Source organism: Rhipicephalus sanguineus, chromosome 4 (genome assembly GCF_013339695.2).
Source record: "Rhipicephalus sanguineus isolate Rsan-2018 chromosome 4, BIME_Rsan_1.4, whole genome shotgun sequence".
Lineage (NCBI taxonomy): Eukaryota > Metazoa > Arthropoda > Arachnida > Ixodida > Ixodidae > Rhipicephalus > Rhipicephalus sanguineus.
Genome location: NC_051179.1, coordinates 428,536 through 451,167, shown reverse-complemented (window position 1 = coordinate 451,167; position 22,632 = coordinate 428,536). Strand labels below are relative to the sequence as shown.

General features: G+C 47.9%; 1 protein-coding gene across 1 annotated transcript in view; it reads left to right on the top strand.

The window, feature by feature from the left end:
* LOC119389282 (RING finger protein 10) overlaps positions 1–22,632 on the top strand; it is a 49,494-nt gene that overhangs the window by 4,546 nt on the left and 22,316 nt on the right. The window contains exons 2-9 of the mRNA XM_037656483.2: positions 228–448; positions 971–1,167; positions 2,067–2,351; positions 7,553–7,701; positions 15,897–16,045; positions 16,924–17,034; positions 18,956–19,049; positions 21,107–21,420. Coding sequence (XP_037512411.1) covers positions 228–448; positions 971–1,167; positions 2,067–2,351; positions 7,553–7,701; positions 15,897–16,045; positions 16,924–17,034; positions 18,956–19,049; positions 21,107–21,420 — 1,520 coding nt within the window. The remainder of the gene's footprint in view (positions 1–227; positions 449–970; positions 1,168–2,066; positions 2,352–7,552; positions 7,702–15,896; positions 16,046–16,923; positions 17,035–18,955; positions 19,050–21,106; positions 21,421–22,632) is intronic.

The following is a 22,632-nucleotide window of genomic DNA, read 5'->3' as shown; positions in this document are numbered from 1 at the left end:
TTAGCTACAAACCAAGGTACAACATAGCGTCCACTACAGAAAGTGTCCGTGTAGCAGCTTAAGCTTGACCTTTGAGTCAATGGATATCAGCTGGGAGGCTTTCCAAATACCTGTGTGACACTGGCATTAGACTATGCGTGGCTCATTTCAGCTCTACACGCAGGTTGCACGTGATGTAGGTGCCTGTCCTTTTGAAAAACTCGTAGTCCCTTTTCTATTTGTTACAGATGGTTCGGGCAACAAGCAGCAGCAGCAGCAGTGGCCCGGTGGTGGCGGTGGTCCTTCAGGAGGAGGCCGCCGTGGGAAGTGGAGTGGCCAGCAGGGGGAGGGTCGTCGACCTGCCCCCCAGCGCAACCGCACGACCCCAGACAAGAGGCCTCAGCCCAAGGGGCAGCCGCCATCTGCTGCGCAGTCGCCCCATCAGAACTCACAGGGACAGCGCGGTCAGGTCAGTGGCTGCTGTCACAGGGATGATATTTGGAAAGGGTGGAGCAACGCGTACGGTGCTCGAGACTTCAAGTAGGATGCCACTAAGATCAGGAAGATGATGGGGAAAACTAAAAGCGAGCCTCGATGGCGCCAATGCCAACACCAACATTGTAGCGATGGCACTGCTTGGCTTGTTGAAATTCAGTAGCACACGATTTGCAGCTGCCAAGGGCCAAGCTGCAAATGGCTCATTTCCCGTAGGTGGTGCAGTGCCGTAGTTCATGTATTGTAAGGTACTTTGAAAGACGTACCAATGTACTAGTGCACAGTCCCTGGCACGAAATTGAGAAACGAGGCGTCTGGCATTAGTTTTCTCTGCTACTAGTAATCCACTATTATTCACCGCATCTATGAAAGTAGTGTTGAAAGAGCACTTGCCACTTACCTTGACAAGGTGATAAAATGTCTGTTTTTAGGCCCCCTTCAGGGGTGTGGTGTATCCTTCCCAAATGTGACGTGTTGTCTGTAATGTCGTGTGCAGGTAGCACGCAGCCTGCAGGATGACTGTGTGGAAGAAGCGCTCCGCAAGGGCAATCGAAAGGTGAACCTGAATCACCTGCTGAAGTTCACTCTGACTCCCCGAGAGAGTGATCACCACCACCACTACTGGCCTGGCCACCACCGCTCCGGCCGGCCACCACCTGCCAAGCACTCCAAGGAGCAGTTCTTGCAGGCCAAGTGAGTGATACAGGCGTGTGCTGTTACCAAGGGGGAGTGGAGTATGGCGGCTAATTAATGGAGCACTAATTAAGAAATTACAGCTACCAGGAGACGCTAGCTATTGTCAGGCAATTGTAACTTAATCTTTACAGCCACTTGTACTCGTACGTGTTTATGCCAGCAATCTGCAGACAGTTGCTTAAGTGGAATGCTACTGCACACACAATTTTGTGTAAGAAGACGAGCTGAACCTCACACATGCTTCAGTGCTGAGCCAATTCATCATTGTCATAGGGCACCCACTTGGTTCCCTTGTTACTTTGCAACTAAGCTGTCTACTTGTCGCTAGCGTGCTTGCCAAATATCAAGATTGAGGCAGTACTGTGCAGTGCTTCACAGTGCCAAATGCGAGTGATTAGACTGCAGGTGCTGCTCGCCTAAACCTTCTGTAATCGATGACAACTTGGGAAAGTAGTGACTAATACAAGGTGCTCATTAACTTGGAATTGGTATCATATCAGTGTGTCACAAACTACTTTTGGTCGTGACACCATGGCATAGCTGAATTTTCAGTGTCAGCCATATGAGGCTAGCTGTTAAATCAAGCCAAGGAAAGCATTGGGGGGGGAAGGGACTATTAGTTTTTAAAAAGGGAGTTGGTTCCTGTGCTGTTCCTTGGCTTTGTTATCTATTCGCTTAAGACGGTTGTGGCTAACAAAAATGAACACCTGAATTCCCTCATTTCATTCACTTCAGTGTGAACATCTTTCTGGAACTGTTTTATTTTTTTTTTAGATGTAAAGGCACAGAAGGCAAATGTGAAGTCGTTTTGTTGCCAGAGCTTGTACATTGAAATGACTTGGCTTTCACCAAGTGGAGCGTTTGACATAGACCACGATGTCCATTGTTGCTTGCAGCTGCCAGTTTGTGGTGCGCGAGGGCACCATGTGTCGCTGGAATCCAGACGTGCCCATTGCCTGGGAGCTGGTGCACGAGGTGCGGGTGCTGCAGCAGCAGAGCACGACCGGCCAGGAGGAGGAGCGCTGTCCGGTGTGCCTCAGCACTCCGCGTGCGGCGCAGATGCCTCCGTGCGGACACGTGTACTGCTGGTCGTGCCTGCTTCACTACCTGGCCCTGTCGGACCGACCGTACCGGCCGTGCCCCATCTGCGACCGGGCGTTTTCTGCTCAGCAGCTCCGCAGGCATGTGTGCCTCTCCCCAATAGGAATATTTAGTTCGTCCTCAGCCTTGCTCTTTGTTGGTTACTGGAAGCATTTCCAAGAGGGCAGTAGCAGAACTTGTGATCGCCGTCACCTGCAAAAGTCACGTGACCCGAGCAGAAACTTCACGTATGATGTCATTGGTAGATGTAGGTTACTGGCACCCTACTGTTACGGGCCAGGCACTGGTAAAATAATACTTGTGCAAAGCCAGGCGGAACCGTTCCCTTTCATTCAAGTTTTGGCAGTGGTATGACATAGTATGACGTTTCTGCTCGGGTCACGGGACCCTCCTGCATGTGACGGTGACTGGAACGTTCTTAAGGGTGTGGAAATGCAGTATAACCTCATTACAACAGACCTTGATAGTGAAGAAGATTTTGGTCTGTTGCAAAGGGAGTATGTAAAATCCAAGTACTGTTACAACAGACTTTTATGTAAACACTGAATGGGTCTGTTATAATCAGATAGATTTACGAGTCACAAACATGGTCTTATTTGCAGGGATGCAACAGCTGCGCCACTTGCGCCAATTTGATACAATTCCTTATTTTTGCGCCAAGCTGCGCCAAAACCGCGAAATTTGTTAAAATTGCGCCACGCTGCACCAAAATGCCCGACCAGCTTAAAATTTTCTCAGTTGCGCAAAATCTGCAGTGTGGGCGTCGTCATCCAATACAGACGCGCAGACCCTAACCCCCCACTAAAGAAAAGAAAAAAGCCAGTTTCACCGGAAGGACGAAGCAATCAATGCGATAACAACAAATTCTAATGCTATACGAAGTGAGGCTGGCAGCAAACTTTTTTGTATTCGATCTCGCGTAACTCTACAAAACCTTGGTGTAAGAGAATACAGTAAAAGCTCGTTAATTCGGATTTCTAGGGACCGGAAAAAATGTCCGAATTAACCGAATGTCCGAATTATCGAATGGCCGAAATAAACACAATAAATGCAAGAGTTTTTTCAGCATACCTTTACTTTACATGGTAATCGCGGATGCGTCTCTATTTTCGAGCAGAAATTCGCGCGGACACAATTTTTCTGAGCCCTTGAAGGTGCTCAGCAGCTCGCATGCTCTCTGCAGTGCCAAAACAAAATTCTTTAAGGACGACGAGGGCCTCCGCGGCTTCCTTCACAGTACGAGGGGGCCTGTGTGGCTCATAGTGTGGCTGCTGCTCTTCAGGCTCTTCGTTCTCGGATTCGTCGTCATGCATCACTTCCTTGACGATTTGCTCATCAGTCAGAGAGCCGGCAGTGGCAACGCCATCAATGCCGATATAATCGTCGAGTGTCACTGCATCAGGCATAACACTTCCGAAATCCTGCCCGCGATCGGCACCGCCGTTCGGCGACACTTCGGCCACTGCGGTATCGCTGGAGTCCAGTACAACAAAGCCACTGGGCCTGAAACAGTTGGCAATGGCGTGCGCAGGCGTGTTGTACCACACATACGCGAAGAATGCTAACTGCGCTCAGGAGACTCACTTCGTATTGTTTGCCGACGTTATGGCACAGGAGCTACTTCTTGCCGGGAGAGCCCATTTTTCAGGGCACGCAAAATTTCTATTTTGGTGGTGAAGTCCTTGGCCTCGTACTTGGGCCGCTTCGCCGGCGTTGTCATCGGCGGAGAGTGCGTTCACACGAGAAGTCGGCACAAAAGCACCAGCAACGATCAAGCTAAAGGAGCCGTACTGAGTTGTTCCTCGATAAAACGGCGTTCAACGATGCAGCACACCAACGGGAACAAAGCAACAAAAATGACACCGCACCAAACCCACACACCCCACACTGCCCACACGCTATCACGCGCGAAGAAAAGGCGTTCAACCAGTCTCAAGTCAAGCCAAGCCGGTAATTGATGTCCATGGCGATGCTGCGTTTGAGCTTCACTTTTGTTCCGAATGGTTCTTTTTTCGTTTTCGAGCCTCGCCAGCGGCCCCAAAGTCGCCGAATTATCCGATTTGCGGTCAAATCTGTCCGAAATAACGAGCGCTCAGTCTCATAGAGTGATGCATATATTTACAGGGACCAGATGACGTGTCCGAATTAACGAGAGTCGAATTAACGAGCTTTTACTGTACGGCATTTCCAGGGAAAGATGCTCTTTCTGCACAGTGTCTTCGCATTGAGAGTGCAGCACGTAGCAGGATATACGAGCCGCCCGCTGATGGCTGCAGAGATAGCGCTCGCGACCGCGCCCTTAGAGTCAAAGTTCAAAAGTTGCTGCTCGAGCGACAGCCCCCCCCCCCCTCCGCCCCCCTCTCGCGTGTTTTCATGCTCGTTCAAGACAGGCGGGGCGTTTCCTCTATGCTTCGATGGCGGCCTTCCCGAGCGGAGTGGTGTTATCGCAGGCGCCCTCCGAGCGACGGAGATGGGCTGGCTCGTTTGATATCTGCTTGAGCCGCGTTCGTCGCACGCACTCGTGTGCTTTTACCCACGGTAGAACATTCTATGCACAGGGATATGTTATCAATTTGGACTTCATACGGGAGATGACGGCAAAACTTCCCGGGAGTGTCCGTCTCGCTGCTATCGCAATAGAAAAGGACAGTAGTTCTCAAATTTCATGATGCTTGTTTTATTGCGTGCAAAATGCTTTTTAAGCCACTTTTGCCGCAGTACACTATTGTCCTGTGGAAAAGCAAACTGATATTTAAAAGGGGCTATCAGTACTAGCTGTCAGGGAGACAGCACATTTTGTTCCTTAATTACTCATTCGTGCATGCGCCGTGTAGTTAAGAGTATACTAGTATGATCGCTGACTTCTAAAAAATTATTGGCAATCATTTGGAGCTGTTGTGTATGGCGTTTCTGCGACCTTGAGAAACAAAAGTGTATGCCAGCTTTCATTTTTCGCTGCCCCCACTTGCTCCCGGTTTACGAATCTCCCAAATATACAGGTTCGCAGGTCCACATTAGCATTTGCAGTGCCTGTTGAGTATTTTGACAGGTCCTGTAAATGCTAATGTGGGCTTAGTCCTCGTTCGCACTGTGGGGTGGCTCAACACGCTGCTTTTACTGAAATAGAATGTTCACGTGCACTGTGCACAAATAGCTGATGTTGAAAAGTTTTTATGTATTTTTGTTTTCTTTTCTAAAAGTGAGCCTTCTTTGTTATACTGCTCCAAATTTGGAATTTCAGGCTAAAAAATTCAGGTTTTTTTTTCGCAACCTGCTCCAAATTTTCATTTTTGTGCTCCAAAAGCAACATTTTGCTGCTCCAAAAATTGCTCCAAATAGTATTTCGGCTGTTGCACCCCTGTATTTGTAACAGGGGACCAAAAAAAAATGCCATTTTTGTAAAATCGCATTTTCAGTTTCTGTAGCCCATTTTCGATCTGATTCCAAAATATCGTCACTGAAAACTACGTAGAAGTGCTATGAAAAATTTTTTTGCGTCTGCTGACTTGGGGAAAACTGCGGAAATAGCAAAAAAAAAAAATGCGTTTTTCAGAATTACAGCTCGACAACGACGCAACCGGGCGCCACCATTTTGGCCTCATCGTAAAGAGCATTTCTCTGTGCTCAAGTTCTCCGTTTCAGCTAGCTCCTCCATTCAGTAACAAGCGTACAAAAGGCACTTGTTTGAAGTTCAATTCAAGGCCTCTGATTGGCTGCTTCTGCCGTGATGCTTGCTTCGGGATCGTCGTCTGCTGCTTGTGCGTCGCAAGACCTTGGCTGTCGAAAATTGCGTTACTGTGTTCACGGGTCGACGATAATTTAGAACGCTTTAGCTTGGCAGCTGCAAGCGGAAGCTCAATCATTAGATTACGGTAGCGTGCCGCACTCGTCGCGAACATCGCAGACGTGCGACTGTAATAGCGTTGACTCGTTGGACCCACTGTTAGAGGTTCTTCTTATCAGCACTTCGGAGCTTATGACGAAGACCACCGCGTGACAACCCTTTGTACTCGCAATCAAGCATGACATACTTTGAAACATTGGGCAACGCGGCCACGCACATGGCAACCGAGCTTTCTACTGGATGTTGTGGCTAGGCCTAACTCCGCTCACGGTGCCGATGTACGACACAAATCCGAACTTTGAACATCGCGCTAGCGGACATACGAAAGCGAAGAAGCCGCAAAGTCTTTCGTCGCAAGCAACGAATCTCATTGCCCGCTGGCTCCTCAGAACTGCAAGATGGGCATTTTGCGCATCGGCAGCGGACCCCCCGGCCAAGCTCGCCGCGCAGCGACCGTTCGGAGAAGCAGTGGCAGGGGCTAGCAATTTCGCGCGTCAGCGTCCCAAAACGCAACGCCAAGCACGCTGCATGCCGATATTTTGTCACTACAGCTAGGCATAGCTGATCAGATCGGCGGCCTTCGTTCTCAAATCGGTACGTCGATATCCGCGGTGCGCTGTTCCCGTCCCAAAAGTATGCTAAGTGATGTTTGAAGTCGGAAATGTCCGTTGTACCAGAATCCGCTGTAAACGAAGCTCAATCAATAGAACAAATACGGCGGTCGGCATAACGCCGTAAATTGGTATGCAATATCCGAATGTCTGTTGTAAGCAGATCCGTTCTAAGAGGTTATACTGTATGCCAACGTGGAACGGCTGAATGGGTGGTGTCACAGGACAGCGCGGAGATCAAGCAGGCAGGCATGATTTTATTGTTGCAGTAATCATACGTGTTCTGCTTCACCGCTGGTGTAAATTATCGGTATTACCGTATTTGCGAATATATTGCCTTTTTAAATGTTTTTTTTCTGACAAGAATGCATGTCAGGCATTGAGATGATTCTACAAGGCAATGTGTTTAGATTGAACATCATGACATGGTGCTACCATCATCAGATATTCGCGTATACGTCCTGATGTATTTTGGAATAGCCTTCAAGATTCGAGCGCACTGTCATTGAGGTGTCAATCGATGACAATAGTAATCAGCGGATGATGATGAGAATGATGATGGTGGTGGTGGTGGCTAGCAGGTAGCGTCAACTTTCGCCCGGCTGGGAAACTGACCACCAGTGCGTGAGCTGGCCATGGTGGTGCGTCATTCAAATTATCCGTGGCCAATCCAATTTGCTTGCCACGAGCTCTTCGATACATGGAGTTCTATGGACCTTGGCTATATTGTGTCACTTAGTTCGAATGAATGAGGTGCAAATTAACAAGCTTTTACTGTACTATTTCCATGTAATGCGCTTAATCTGGGCATTTTTTCGGCTCGCAGGGTGGTTCCCCAACCACGAAGGGTCTACCAGCCAGGTGACGAGATCACCATGTGTCTGATGCGTCGCCAGAAGAACCAGCCCGGTGCCCAGCCCATGCCAGCCGATCTTTGGAGAGTGGACGACCTGGAGCCCTTTAATATTAACAGAGGTGGGAACATCGCGCTACACTCGTTTCATTCTAGGAGAGGGCTGACTGTATTTGCAGCATTGGGGGGGGGGGGGGCATAATCTGCTGCATTAAGGGGGGACGTGGCTTTGGAAAACCAACTTATAACTTAACAGATGTTGATGAAAATTGGCACAAATATTCAGCATGTCTACCTGATGCTTTCAAAAAAGTTTCAGTGATATCTTCACAACATTTTATTCAATTAAATTCACAGAATTCGCAGAATTCACAGTGCAGCTCTTCATCTCTCAGGGTGACGCGATAGAATGTTGCCATTATGGCCTTTTGCATGTCAATCATCGTCAATGCTGTCACGGATAGCCATACCATAATAACTAGTCAGTGTTTTAATCAGGTCTTGAGTCAGGCTGGCCCATCCTCCAAGTGGTTGATCTTTTTTGCTTCTTGATACAGGTGTTGGCAGAGCTGTACCCATCCTCTTTTTGACATGATTTATACAGTCTTCTCTAGCCAATGGAATAAATCCGTATGGTTTTTTCTTCAGAAAGAGTCAGAGAAGTATCACTGTCTCCATCACAAACAATGGATGTGTGCCGGAGGTCATTCTTTCCAGTGACCTTCTGAATAAAATTGAGGGGGGATGCGGCTTTCGTATCGCGAATAATGGCAAAAAATCGATATTCTGAAAATCAAATTTTCAGTTTCTGGAACCCTTTTTCTATCTGATTCCAAAATATCTACACTGAAAACCACCCAGAAGTGCTTCGAAAAATTTGTTTTGCCCTTCGAGGTGGCGAAAATTATTGTGGAAATCGCAAAAAAACAGCGATTTTAAAAAAATTGTAGCTCCGCGATGGCGCGACCGCGAACCAACTTTTTGGGCTTGTCGGAAAGGGCATTTCCCCGTGTTCAAATTCCCCGCTTCAGCGGGCTCCTCCATTCAGAAAGAAGCGCACAAAAAGCAAACACTTGAGAGTCGTTCCGAGGCCTCCGATTGGCCGCGTCCGCCATGTTGCCCCAGCTCGCCTCGCCATTGGTCCGATGCTCGCTCTGGGAGATTGTCGTCTGCCGATTGCGCGTTGCGAGTTCACGGCTGTCGAGAATCGCGCTACTTCGTGACACGTTCGCAATTGTTCTGTGTTCACGGCTCGACGATCACTTAGAATATAATTACGCTTTTAGTTTGGAGCTGCAAGAGGAAGTTTGATTTGATTACGATGGTGCGTTGCGCTCCTAGCGAACATTGCAAACGCGTGTCTTGGGCCGACTCTCTAGCGTTGACTTCAGCGTCGGATTCGCGGTTAGATGTTCTGCTTATCAGCACTTCTGACATCGTGACGAAGGCCATCGCGGGACGACTCTTTGTACTCACGACCACGCATTACGCACTTTGAAGCAACCGGCACCGCGGCGTGCGCATCTACTGCTCGGAGTCGTCACTAGGCCTAACTCCGCTCACGGCGCCGTTTGGCGAGACGAACCTCGAACTTTGCGGGCAACAACATCGTTGCGCAGCGCTTGTCAGTTGACCGGTATATCTGACGCGCGATCCGCAGGTTTTAACGCATAGGCTAGTGTTTTTCAAAGAGGCTGATTGCCGAGGGCACCAAAATGAGACTTCGAAGTGACTTGGCAGCCTTGTTGTAATGTTTGCATTCCCTTCCTTGTCTGTTCGCGCACGATGGCATGCGGGCCCACAAAGCATGGCCTTCGAGATCCGCAACCTCGTAACGTATTTCTAGTGTTTTCGGTTTTAAGGGGGGACACGGGTCTTAGAAACCGAAAATCGCGAAAAAATCGTTTTTTTGAAAATGTTATTTTCGGATTTTACAGTGACTGATGCATAATCTGGCAAATTTTCACGCGTCCCGGATTAATATTTTAGCCGCAGTAGCGTTTTATATCATGCCTGTGACGCGAATATTTCTCGATGGACGCGCAAAAATGGGCTTTCTTGCAGGACGCGCAGCTGCCATTCTACGTCTCTGATCGCGGCCATCTTGGTCCCGTTCGAAAGAGCCGCGTTTCTTTTTTATTTTTCGCGCCACCACTACTGCATACGCCAAGCGGCCACTAAGAAAAAGCCCGCGAAAAGCTAGTCCCGATGCGCGGTCCTATTGGTCTACCAGTGCACGTGACAGTGAGCGCGCACGCCATTGGCAGATTTCCACAGTCGTCTGCTCGGGCCGCGGGAGTTCGCGTCGGACAACGCGGCTGAAACGCGCAACCATGCCGAACTCGACGCCAAAGTTCGCTACGAAGTACAAATTCGGTGGGCGGACAAAGAAACGGAAAGTGTACAACTTTCAAAAGAAGCGCCGATCACCTTCAGAAGATGTCGACGGTAGTTTGCCTCCCGTACCAAGCGCCCCCGAAGACGCTGACTGTGGGTTAGGCCTAGCGGGTGAAAGCGGCTCTGACAGCGACCACGTTCGACAGACGTTTCGGCGCGACACCGTCATGTTGGAGCCCGCTGATTTGTTGAAGATCGAGAAGGACGCGGAAGTAAAACTCCGGAACCTAGCATAAACGCCGGCCATCACGCGAAAATCGGGTCTTCTCGCTTGTGCAAACGACACTGCCACGGACGACGCCGCGGCTGGCTCGGATGTGATGGAGACGCGCTTCGCTTTGGTGAGCCTCGACGCTCTAAACGCTCTGCAGTCAAACGTGAAGTGCAAAGGGTGCGACGGCGATGTGTCTGCGCATAGGTGAGCGCGAATACGGCCTCGCCGTAAAGAATGTTACGTCGTGCGAGATCTGCGGTGATAACGCGCCGGTGTGGAGCTCGCCGCGCGTGAACAGCGGAAAAACGTGTAACCCGTTCGTTGTGAACATTCTTGCCACGCGCGCTATGAAGACCACTGGCAATCACCAAACAGCGCTGAATGAGATCTTCGCTACAATGAATGTGTCTGGACCTGGACCTTCGGCTAAAAAACGCATGGCAGAAAAAGACCGTCGCAGATCAACAGCATCAGCTCGCAAGCGTGCCTCTGCAGAAAACATGCAGCGGGCGTTGAAAAAAAGGCATTTAGGGGACTCAAAGCAGAAGGACTACCTGCCTGGTGCCTACTGAGAATGCTGAAATTGTAAATTATTGTAAATACATGACTATTCCATGCTAGAGTTTGCCCAAAATGGACTTGTTGTGTTTTTTCACGATTTCTCAGGATTCAAATTTTGCTGCGGTTGCAAACTTGCCAGAAAGATATCTCTGCCTTCAGAGCAGCTAGGACTGTCATTTTTGTTGTGACATGTAGCTCTATCCGTAGTGCACACAGGGGTAGTTGTGAATTTTTGAATAATATCTTCAAACATTTTATATTTGGCACAAAATTGGAGCATAAAGTGGGTGTGTCTGCAACACTGAAAATCAAAGTGCTACAACCTAGCTAAAGATCATAAGATCAAAAAAGCATTCCTACCCCTGTGTGCCTTATGTTCATTAGTATCTAGGCATGTGTCAATAGTAGCTCTCTAATAAAATTTTTTTGTGTACCGTACCTGGAAACAATGGGTAATTAATTTTAAGATATCTCAAAAACTAATCGACATAGGAAAAAAATAATTACATTTTCAAAATCAGCATTAAAAACTGAATCATACTGTTAAGTTTGTTTTTAAATACATGAAAAAATTTAGCATTTCTCTCTCAAGTACAGTGTCCCCCCTTAAAATGCAGATCTCAGAGGCTACGCTTTTTTTCGCATTTCTACAAAGCCACAGGTGCCATCGGTATCGCCAACATGTCGACGGTGGAGAAATGTTTCTTCGTGCAGCGTTGTTAGCGTTGTCTCTTGCGGCATGTGTACTTTCATTCATTCATTCATTCAGTTTATTTCGACAAAAGCAAAGTTTGCCTGGGTTGAAGGGACTAAAGGCAGATTACCTCTGCCTGACTAGGGTCCCTCCACCCATAGATTTGCTCAGAAGCAAATGTATGGGTGGAGGGACCCTAGTCAGGCACCCTATTGATAAATCATCATTCGGGAGTCGAACTAAACATTGTCCCGCTCGTAGCGATAAAAATGATGACCGGTGCTTGGAACAACGTCAAGTAAAGCACCGTCGTGCACTGTTTCCTTACGGGCCTTGGTGCCAGGTGACGACTTTGGGCGCGTCATGACCGCCGACTACGGCGTACGGTGCGTCAGTGAATTTGTTTTCGAAGGGAGGAGCCAGCTGAGGTGGGGAATTTGAAAACGAAGAAATGCTCTTCGCGACGAGCTCAAAATGGCGGCGCCCAGTTGTACCGTTGTGGAGCTAAAATTTTTTGAAAAGCACTGTTTTTTTGCGATCTCCACAATAATTTTCGCCACCTTAGCACATGCAACAAATTTTTTAAAGCACTTCTATGTGGTTTTCAGTGAAGATATTTTGGAATCAGACAGAAAAAGGGCTACAGAAACTGAGAATGTGATTTTCAAAAAATCGATTTTTTTGCCATTTTGCGCGACACGAAAGCTGCGTCCCTCCTTAACTCTTTCGTTACCGCATGAAAATGGCCATTTTTTTATAGGTCTGAGGAAGAAACTTATTGCTAGTATAAATAATGCTCTAGGTAACATTGCAGCACACCAAATTGTGCATAATGAATTGCTCTTTATAGATAACACAAGTTTCAAAACAAAAAAGATGTTACAAAACTTATAAAAAATCTGAAATCTACCACTTCTGCAGGAACTTGAGAAAAACAGTACAAACAAAACACAATATCTACAAAAATATTACGAACAAACAAAATTCAAAATATACATTTTGAAGGGAAATGATCTAGGAATATTCTAAAAGAAAAATAAACAACCTGCATAAAGCCATTTTTCACACAGATCAAAAATACTGCAGACCAAAAACTGCTTCACCGCTCGTGCCATGCGGTGAAGCAGTTTCTGGTTTTCGTGAAGCACAGGCAGACGCCACAGGTTTCACAAAGAACGTTAGTTTTTTTTTCAACTTTGCGTTCCTCATAGCACTTGCGGCAGTTTTTCCTTTTCGGCATCTTTTTGGGGTGGTGCTGCACTTTTTTTGGCATACGTTGGCATCTTTCTCGACATACGTCAGAAGGCCCAAGATATGCATCCAAGCATATTTGTTAGTATTTTCGCAGATGGTCCTGATGACCTCTGCTGTGAAAAACAGGAAAAAAAAAATCACGCGCCGTGGTGAAACGTTTTGCGCTGCTCCGGTGTGCCGGGCCGAGATGCGTGCCAGGCGGCCTTCTTGGTGAAAATTGAAGCTTTCTGGCTGCCGGCGGCAGCACATCCTGTCCAAGCGCTGTTCGTATCCTGCAGCTAACCAGGACATCTCAAACGTCGTGCACCGAGATCGGCAGATAAGCGCTTCCGACGGACGAGACCGCTGAAAGCCGAAAACGAAACTTATCGGTACACAGCTGAGGATGGCCCGAACTGGCTTGAAGCATCGTCGCTGTCAGCGCTTGAAGATGAGCTGGTGTCGTCTTCGGACTCATAGCTCGACTCAGCTTCACTAAATTCGTGAGCGGGTTGCGCACGCTTTCGAGCGGAACGTTTCTCCCGCGACGCAGACCCGCGTGTTGACGACGCCATGGGAGCGGCCGCACGTGCCGACGCTAACGCCCATGCGCCCCTCTCGCGTATATAAAGAGAAATGAAACTAAAACTGCTGCAAACTGGCTAAAAAGGCCAGATCAACAAGTTAGAGACGCGACGGACCTTCAGAAACGAGCTGTATTTGAATAATATTGCGCAAACTCAGTAGCAAAGCTCGCTAGTGAGCAGCAGGTGTCGTTTTTATGTAATTATCACAGCCAAAATTTTACCTCGCAAAACTGACACAATTTGATAATTGACTTCTTAGGAATCGTTTGATACCAAAATGTTGATAACGGAGCACAAACATGAGCTGCGCATTTTTTTCCCCGAGTGTGGCAGCCACGCCCCCTTTTCCAGTAACACATGCGCATTCGTTCGCGAAAAACTCCGTCAAAAATCGCAACGTCGTCAGAGCGGGAAAATTTCAACGGGTTGTAGAAGAGCAGTCCCAGAACTAAACGCGAGATGCTGCAGCATGCACGGGAAAAATTTTTAACGCGTTGAAATCGGCAGCTTTTTTCGTCGATTACCGGTGATTGATTTGAATAGGCGTGGTAACGAAAGAGTTAAAACCCGATCGGTCGTTGCAGTGAAGGGGAGTTAGCAAAGTTAAGTTAGCAAAGTTAGCAAAGTTAGCAAAGTGAAGGGGAGTTAGCTGCCTATTCCCGCCCATATGGGACGTGCATGAGTGTAAGGGCACTGAAGATACAGTATAACCTCATTACAACAGACCTTCATAGTGAGGAGGGTTTGGTCTGTTGTTAAGGGAGTATGTAAAATCCAAGTACTGTTACAACACTTTTATGTAAACACTGAATGGGTCTGTTATAACCGGAGAGAATTACAAGTCACAAACATGGTCGTATTCTTAACAGGGAACCAAAAAAAAAATGAAATTTTCGGAAAATCGCATGTACAGTTTCTGTAGCCCTTTTTCTCCCTGATTCCAAAATATCTTCACTGACAACTACGTAGAAGTGCTCTAAAAATTTTTTGCTTCTGCTGACTTGGTGAAAATTGCGGAAATAGCAAAAAAGAAAAAGGCCGTTTCTCAAAATTACAGCTCGGCAAGTTTTCCGTTTCAGCTAGCTCCTCCATTCAGTAACAAGCGTACAAAAAGCACGTGTTTGAAGTTCAGTTCAAGGCCTCCGATTGGCTGCTTCTGCCGTGATGCTCGCTTAGGGAGCGTCGCCTGCTGCTTGTGTGTCGCGAGGTCATGGCTGTCGAAAATTGCGCTTAGTGACGCGTTCGCACTCGTTCTGTGTTCACGGGTCGACGATAATTTAGAATATAATTACGCTTTAGTTTGGCAGCTACAAGCGGAAGCTCAATCATCAAATTACGATAGCGTGCCACACTCGTCGCGAACATCGCAGACGTGCGACTGTAATAGCGTTGACTTGTTGGACCCGCTGTTAGGGGTTCCGCTTATCGACACTTCGGAGCTTATGACAAAGACCACCGCGGGACAACTCTTTGCACTCGCGATCGAGCATGACGTACTTTGAAACATCGGGCATCGCGGCCACACACTTTGCAACCGAGCTTTCTACTCGATGTCGTGGCTAGGCCTAACTCCGCTCACGGTGCCGATGTACGAAACGAATCCGAACTTTGCGGGCAAGAACATCGCGCTAGACGAAATGCGAAAGCGAAGAAGCCGCAATGTCCTTCATCGCAAGCAGCGAATCACATTGCCCGCTGGCTTCTCAGAACCGCGGATGGGCATTTTGCGCATCGGCAGCGGATCCCCTTTCCGGCAAAACTCGCCACGCAGCGACCGCTCGGAGAAGCGGTGGCAGCAGCTAGAAATTTCGCGCATCAGAGTCCCAAAACGCAACACCAAGCACACTGCGCACCGATTTTTCATCACTACAACTAGGCATAGCTGACCACTGACAGACCGGAGATCGGCGGCCTTCGTTCTTAAATGGGTACGTCGACATCCGCGGCGTGGTGTTCCCGTCCCGAAAGTATGCTAAGCGATGTTTGAAGTTGGAAGTTATTGAATTTGGCATGTCCGTGGTAGAAAAGTCTGCTCTGAAGAAGTCCTGACCACCTTGCTGGCCTGACATTTTAGTCAGTTGTATCCGAATGTCCATTGTACCAGAATCCGTTGTAAACGAAGCTCAATAAATGGAACAAATACGGAGGTCGGCATAACGCCACTAATTGGTATGTGATATCCGAATGTCTGTTGTAAACAGATCCGTTGTACCGAGGTTATACTGTAACTGGGTTTATTCAAGTTGGTTGAATTTATAGTGTCAAACTCTTGGAGAGTCATGAGCCAATTCTAAAAAACCTGTTGATATTGCATTACCAGAATAAATGATTCAAGACACCTTGTGGAGGGAGCTATGGGCATTTTCACGTAAAGTGCGTTTTGTAAACTGCCTGTAGGTCACTGCAAGGGCTGTGGCTCTGAGTTATTGGATGATGGAAAAGTGGTTATGCGTAGTTGTGATGAAAGGTGAATGGAAAATGCCGCCTTGGTTCCCTTTAAAAGCAGGCAGCCTTGTTGCACATCTGCAGTTGAGGTTGTGTACTGTTACGTGGAAGTTTGACGGCTTGGCACTCGTTTATTGCGTGCTACCTATGTAATGCTGGAGCTCTGTCTGGTTTGATGGAATGCAGAAGAGCGTCTGACGTGCCACCAGAGGGTCTTGGTGGCGTGCCCTAAGCAGCTGGGCGCCATGTTGGACCGGGAGGAGTCCGAACTGCGATCCCAGCTGCTCGAGGAAGGAGACGCCCCCGAGGCCTGCTTTGTGCAAGCTGCCTTGCAGGCAAGTGCTCGACGGTGATTATGTAGTTGAGCGGATAAATGAGAAAAGAAAGCCGCAAGTGTCCACAACTAAATTGCATTCCTACAGTAGCAACAAAGGCGCTTGTACGGTGTGAGGAGGGCACTCCAAACAAATTTTATGCCCTTTGGGGTGTGCCTTGTTGCTATGCAATTATCTGTCTTGTGAAAGTGCCATTTGCATCCTCGTGGTCAATGGTGTGAAGCATAAGTAATGGGATATTAGCTTTGCGAAACTCTGCCATTTTTTCTGGCAATTAATAATGGTGGCCTAAATAATGGGCTGTTGGTTTGGTGAAACTCGGCCTGGCAATTAATTAATAATGGTGGCAGCCTGTGAAACGGCTGTAATGCTTTTCATCTTAAGCACAGCTGGGCTGTGTGGAAACTGCTTCAAGACTCGTTACATTCTAAAAAGACAGGGCGTGCAAACACGGACACAAGAAAGAAGTCAGGACACCACAAATGCCGACTAACAACTGAAGAGACGCACAACGGCTGAAAAGAAAGAAGGCACGAAAACTTATCTGCGCATGCCCATGCAACAGGCAAACCTATCAATCCGGCACGCGTGGTGGTCTACGTGGAAGATAACTGTTAAGGCATTTAGGCGTGTTAAGCATTAAGGCGTGTTAACGCCCTCTCTTTTTAGAATGAATACTTACCAACTAGCTCAGCTCTCTGTTATTCTAAGACTCGTTACATTGCACACACGCCCATGTAAGTAATCTGGGGAAGCACTTTGAAAGAGTTTGGATAGCAGTCACTTCATTTGCTACACCTTCAAGGCATTGCAGAATTGATTGAGTGTGTGTAGTGGATGGTGTCGCTGTTCAGCTGACCTCGTGCTTGGCTGCACAGGCATTGCAGCGACGCCGAGAGGACCTTGAGAAAGAGGTGGGCTCGCTGGATGTCAACGCCAACAGCCAGGGTGACCAGCTCCCCATGGTGGACGCTGAGGGCAACATAGAGGTGAGTGAGGCCTTCTGTGGATGAATGTCCTCCTTCTGCGTGATCTTTTTCCGAGCATTTCACGCGTTTCTGTTTTATGGTTAGCAGTGCGGATAGTTTTCAGTTTCTATTGCAGCCTCAAATATTGGCCATTAAAGGTTAATTCACACCGACTTGCTCGACAGTTATGCCACTACATTCGGGGACAGCATCCATATTGTTGCAAGTGTGGCAGCCTCGCATGAACCTTGCGAGACTGTCGAGCAATAAAAAGTTTTTGTTCCACTCTCAGTCAAGATTTCTAAATATCTGAAAGTTGGCTCAGAAATATTTCAGAGGAAAAGAGCTTTGAATTAGAGCTGTGCGAATAGCAAAATTTTGGGTGCGAAGCGAATTCGAATAATAAAGACTGAGTGCGAATCGAATCGAATATTTTCGAATAATTTTCGAATATTTCTCAAATATTTTTCAAATAATTCGAAGTGAAATCACAGAAAAAGTTGCAGAGAATCCCTAAGTATGTTCTTGTGAGATAGCAACATGAAAGTGTTTCTTTTCGCTAGGTTGATGAAGCGCTGGTGGGGTCATATTTCATAGTTGTCTTTCTTACCAAGAGTGAGGCTATGTAGAGGCCGAATTGTATTTATGTACATGATTTGGTGCAACCAAAGTGTTGCCTACAACACTTTACACGTGATAGCCAGGGATGCCATTTCCTCAGCCTCTCCTCCTCTTTCAACTGCTGTGGAAGGCCAAATGATGTGGCGGACAAGGGTGTGCTCCCTTCAAGTCCAGAGTTCCAAATCTGCCTCGTAGACCTCGATATATAAGAACATCTGAAATTTTGGATGCTAAAAAGCTTCGGCGTCAGATTTTTCGGACTCCCTGCCCAAATTTCAGGTCCAAAACAGCATAATTGAGCCCCCAAGTCTGCCACATCTTTCATCTCCATATTGGAACCAGCGTTTTCTTGAGTTAATACATTTGCGACCGTAGGGGAGCTTGAAAGGCAGCTTTGGCGCAATACGAGGGTGTGATGAGGTGAAGCATATTAAAAATCTAGGGACCACTTCCAAACGGACGTTGACTGTCTCTTGGCCCTAAGTTCGACCGTAACGGACCTTGAAAGGCAGCTTTGCCGCAGTACGGGGGTGTGAGGAGGTGAAGCATATTGAACATCTAGGGACCACTTCCAATCGGACGTTGACTGTCTCTTGCCTAACTTCAACCGTAACGGAGCTTGAAAGGCAGCTTTGCCGCAATACGGGGGTGTGATGAGGTGAAGCATATGAAAATCTAGGGACCACTTCCAACCGGACTTTGTCTCTTGGCCAAGTTCGACCGTAACGGAGCTTGAAAGGCAGCTTTGCCGCAGTACGAGAGTGTAATGAGGTGAAGCATATTGAAAATCTGAAGGGGTCACTTTCAATCGGACGTTGACTGCATTTGTCTTTGGGAAGTTCGAATAGTAAAATTTCAGTGCGAATCGAATCGAATAGCAAACACTATTCGAAAAATATTCGAAATTTCGAATATTCGCACACCCCTACTTTAAATACATCGCACCTATTGTAAATCATTTGGTAGTATGGAAAATTTCGACTTCACCAATTTTTTTAGATATGTTTGGGGAAGTAGGTGTTTTTACCAAAAATAAATAATAAAAATAGGTGTTTTTCTCGAAGTCAAGGCTTTCAGCAAGTGCCCCCCCCCCCCAAAAAAAAAAAGAAAAAAAATTTCCTGGCTACGGGTCTGGCTGTGCCTATTTTCTGTTAACTCTACACAAGCCCCATTTCAGAAATACGTGTTTAGAGATGTCATTGGGTGGTATTGCTTGTTCTTTTTATCGTTTTGTGTTATTCTGTTTACCACATGAAATGCCTTTCAAAAGCTTTTGAGTAACCTTTCTCTTTCCTGTACTCCCATGTATTCCTCACCAAAGGTGCCAGTGTGTGGAGACCAGCGACAGGCTCTGAACAACACAAATGACTACAACGGTGACCTGGTGCCCGACATGACAAACAGCCTGCTTTCAGGTCAGTATGGCTGCTTGGGAATTTCACGCTGAGGGTGTTACGCATTTGCGTATGTGATGCACTTGCCTGTCTACAAAGTTAAGCTGAACGGGTCATTCAGACTGATAATTTAATTGATAATTTGGACACTGTGGGGACCCCCAGAAAGTTGGAATAATTGGCAGCCCGAAATATTGAGTCCAGTAGGAAACTTTGTCTTTTATTCCACGAGTGCCCCCCCCCCCCCTCCCCCCCCCAAAGAATGAGCTAGTCAACATGCTGCTCAGAAATACAGTAAAACCTCGTTATAACGAAGTTGAAAGGGGAGTCGTAATTACTTTGTTATAACCAATAGTTCGTTATAGCCAATATCCATTTCCACCGACAATTAGCACGCAAGAGAGGATGTACTGACCACCAAATCCCACAGCAGCCCGCCACGCAAACGAAAAACGGCTGTCACACGGAGAAAAACTAGCGGAAAAAAAGAAGAAGAAAAAACAGCAAATAACTGCTACTTTATTCACGCCAAACTCGGCACACCAGCTGGCGGCTCACTTAGCATAAAAAAAGTCCTTAATAGACTTCTGCCGTGTCTTCCTCAGACGGATGATGGCTTTTTGGCCGCTGCCACTATGTAGAGTCCATTCTCGCCGTCATCGTGAGCGCCGAAGAAGTGGTGCAGCAGGTCTGCCGCATCCAGCGCTTGCGCGGATGTCGGAAGATCGGGTTCACCAACTCCGGGCTGTCGTCGACACATTCGTCACTGTCGTCATTCACCACCCCTGTCACCGCGCGCACAATTTCAGCCTCTGTCAGCTCTTCGGTTGTCACCACGTCCGCATCGGCACTGACGTACGTGCATAAGGTGTCGCTGTCGGGCACAACTCCGGCGTCAAGGAGAGCGTCCCACGACAACAGGTCTCGGTCACCCGCGGCACCCTCATTGGCGTCAGCACCGATATCTTCGCTGTCACCGCCGCTTTTGACGCCAAATGAGGCAAGCCGGAAGCAGTTGGCAATCGTGCTTGCTGTTACAGACATCCAAGCAGCCTTTAGCATCTCGATCGCCATGTAGAGGTCGATTGTGGTCTCACGCTTCATGCTCATATTGAGTAGAATTCGGTCGATTACACGCTTGCGGTACCGTGCTCAACGCTACGTCGAAATCTTGGGCAACTTTTTTCTTCTTGACACTGGACTCAACGGCTTTCGACATAGCCGCCTTCTGCTCGATTGTAATCGTTTTGCGTTTTCGTTTGCCGTTGACGTGGTCCATCTCCTGTCTAGCGGCGGGAACCGAGAGAGACGCTGTTCTGATGCACACGCAGCGAACGACAAGCAACAACAAGGCCCGCAGTCGCCGTGTCGCCATCCACGCGCGCAACAGGAGAGCGGGCGGGTCCATGAGTTCCGTGGGAGAGGGGAGGCCGGGTGACGTGCGTGGGTGGATCTACGAGTTTCAGTGGAAAGGGGAGGCAGGCAGACACGCACCCTCTCGCGTGTTGGCAGGCGGCTCCTCGGGAGCGCGAGGCGCGAGTTTTTAATTACCGCATCTGTGATGGGACGTAAACCGTCTCACGCTATAAGACATTGACTTGCCGGCTACCAAAATGATCAGTAAATGCTCGGTGGGGAAAAAAAAAGTTCGTTATATCCATTGTGAGGAAATTTTAGCTTCGTTAAAACGAGGTTTTAAATACATGGGCGTCTATGAGAATTTCAAGAGGAATTACGATTGCTTCGTTATATCCATTAGTTCGTTATATCCCGCTTCGTTATAACGAGCTTCTATGAGTGGCTCAGTTCGTGTGTTGCCAGTTGTCATGCTGTCACTACAAAAAGACAGTTTGATGAATGCACGCGCGGAATCTTCTGCCTTGTCAACATAACAAGGTTATTTATATTTAATATTGCGATCTATGGATGCACTTATATTGATATTTGGTATATGCTTATGTTCATTCCACACAAACATTTGTGAAAAACGTTGCATGAATCTGGTTTGTTGCATGTGATAGTTTTGGTACATGTGTGTTATATCAGTTTTTCACTTCCTGTTGTGTCCATCATTGCAGACTCCCCTCAAGTGCGGGGCCGTGAGCGCTGCATCAGCAGCGGCAGCAGTGGCGCCGAGGACAGCATAGTCGGTGCAGAGGACTTGGAGATGCCAGTCAGCACTGCCACAAACGGTGCTGGCAACAACAATGGCTGCCGTGAGGGTGTCTCTGGAGGCGACAGCTTCTACTACTTCCAGGCGGCCGACGGTCAGCCCGTGTTCCTGCACGCACTCAACGCACGGATGCTGGCACACGAGTACGGCGCCTTGGAGCTTGCTCCGGTGAAATTCACGGCACGCATTGTGGAGATCGAGGGTGCCTCCATCGATAATGTGAGTCCCCGTGTTAACAGCTATAGGTTATTGTTGTCTGTTTCAGCTTTCAAGGTGCGTCTGTAGCTTGTCCAATGAGTACCTTATTTTCCGGTGTATAACATACTCCCCCCACTTTCAGAAAATTTCCAAGTAAAAATGAATACAGTAGAACCTCGTTGATACGTTCCCGCTTAGTACGATTTCCCGGCTCCTACGCTCGCAATCGCGAAAACTAAAGATAACCCAAATGTGTAATATGTCCTGGTTAATACATTCCCGGAAAATACGATTATTCGGCAGCAACGTTCGCACTGTGGGAAACTGCGGTCGTATGATATGTTCTGCAGCCAGTTTTGCAAAAAGGGCTCTCTCGTGTACTTATGAAACGCCAAGTGGCAGACTGCCTCCGTGCAGCGACGGCGGCTTCCCCACAGTGCCTAATTTCCCTCTCCGCACTGTCTCTGCTGTGCTCAGTTGTCTCCTCCGCGTCTTCTCCAAATTACTAATTACTCGGTCGTATCCTCCATGTCTGCTCCGAATTGCTCGATCGCCCCCTCAGCCATTGCTTTAGCTCTCTGTGACCACCCACTGTCCCAAAGGCAGGCGGTCATGCTGGCCCTCAAAATATTCAAATGGATTTTAAAAAATGTGTCTTTTCTGTAGCACTTAGCACGACGTCGCTGAGCACTGCAAATCCTTCGTCCGTAGCACGGTACCTTGATATGCACTCGCTCCACACACTTTTGTTCAGACCCCATGACTAGAACAGCAGCCAGGAGAACACTGAGGAGCTATGCGGCACAAAGAATGGATGCCGTTGTTGCTCCAGTCCGCTGCGGTTTGGTACGAGACCTACGGCACGCCGTGCACCACGTAACCATAGCTAACATTTCTAGAACTACGTCCATAAAAGTTGACCAGAGCAACGCCGCCATTGCGCCCAGTGGATATGGTTAAGATGTCATTTCCTTCACACTTTTCTCCCAGAGCGCATTTATTATTGGGTTGCTCCGCCAATCGTGCGGAGGACTTCCAGTTGGCGTTCGTTTTGCTCTGGCTGGATAGTTCTGCTTACCCGTGAGACGCCAGAATCTGCCAGGACAAATTTGTTCGGGAAGATTTCTGGCTATCAGACGCAAAAAGAGACCATGTGTGCTCGCCGCCATCTTTGTAAGGGCTCACTGGATTGCAATGCACGCTTGGGGACTTCACCTTTGGTTGCCATTACGC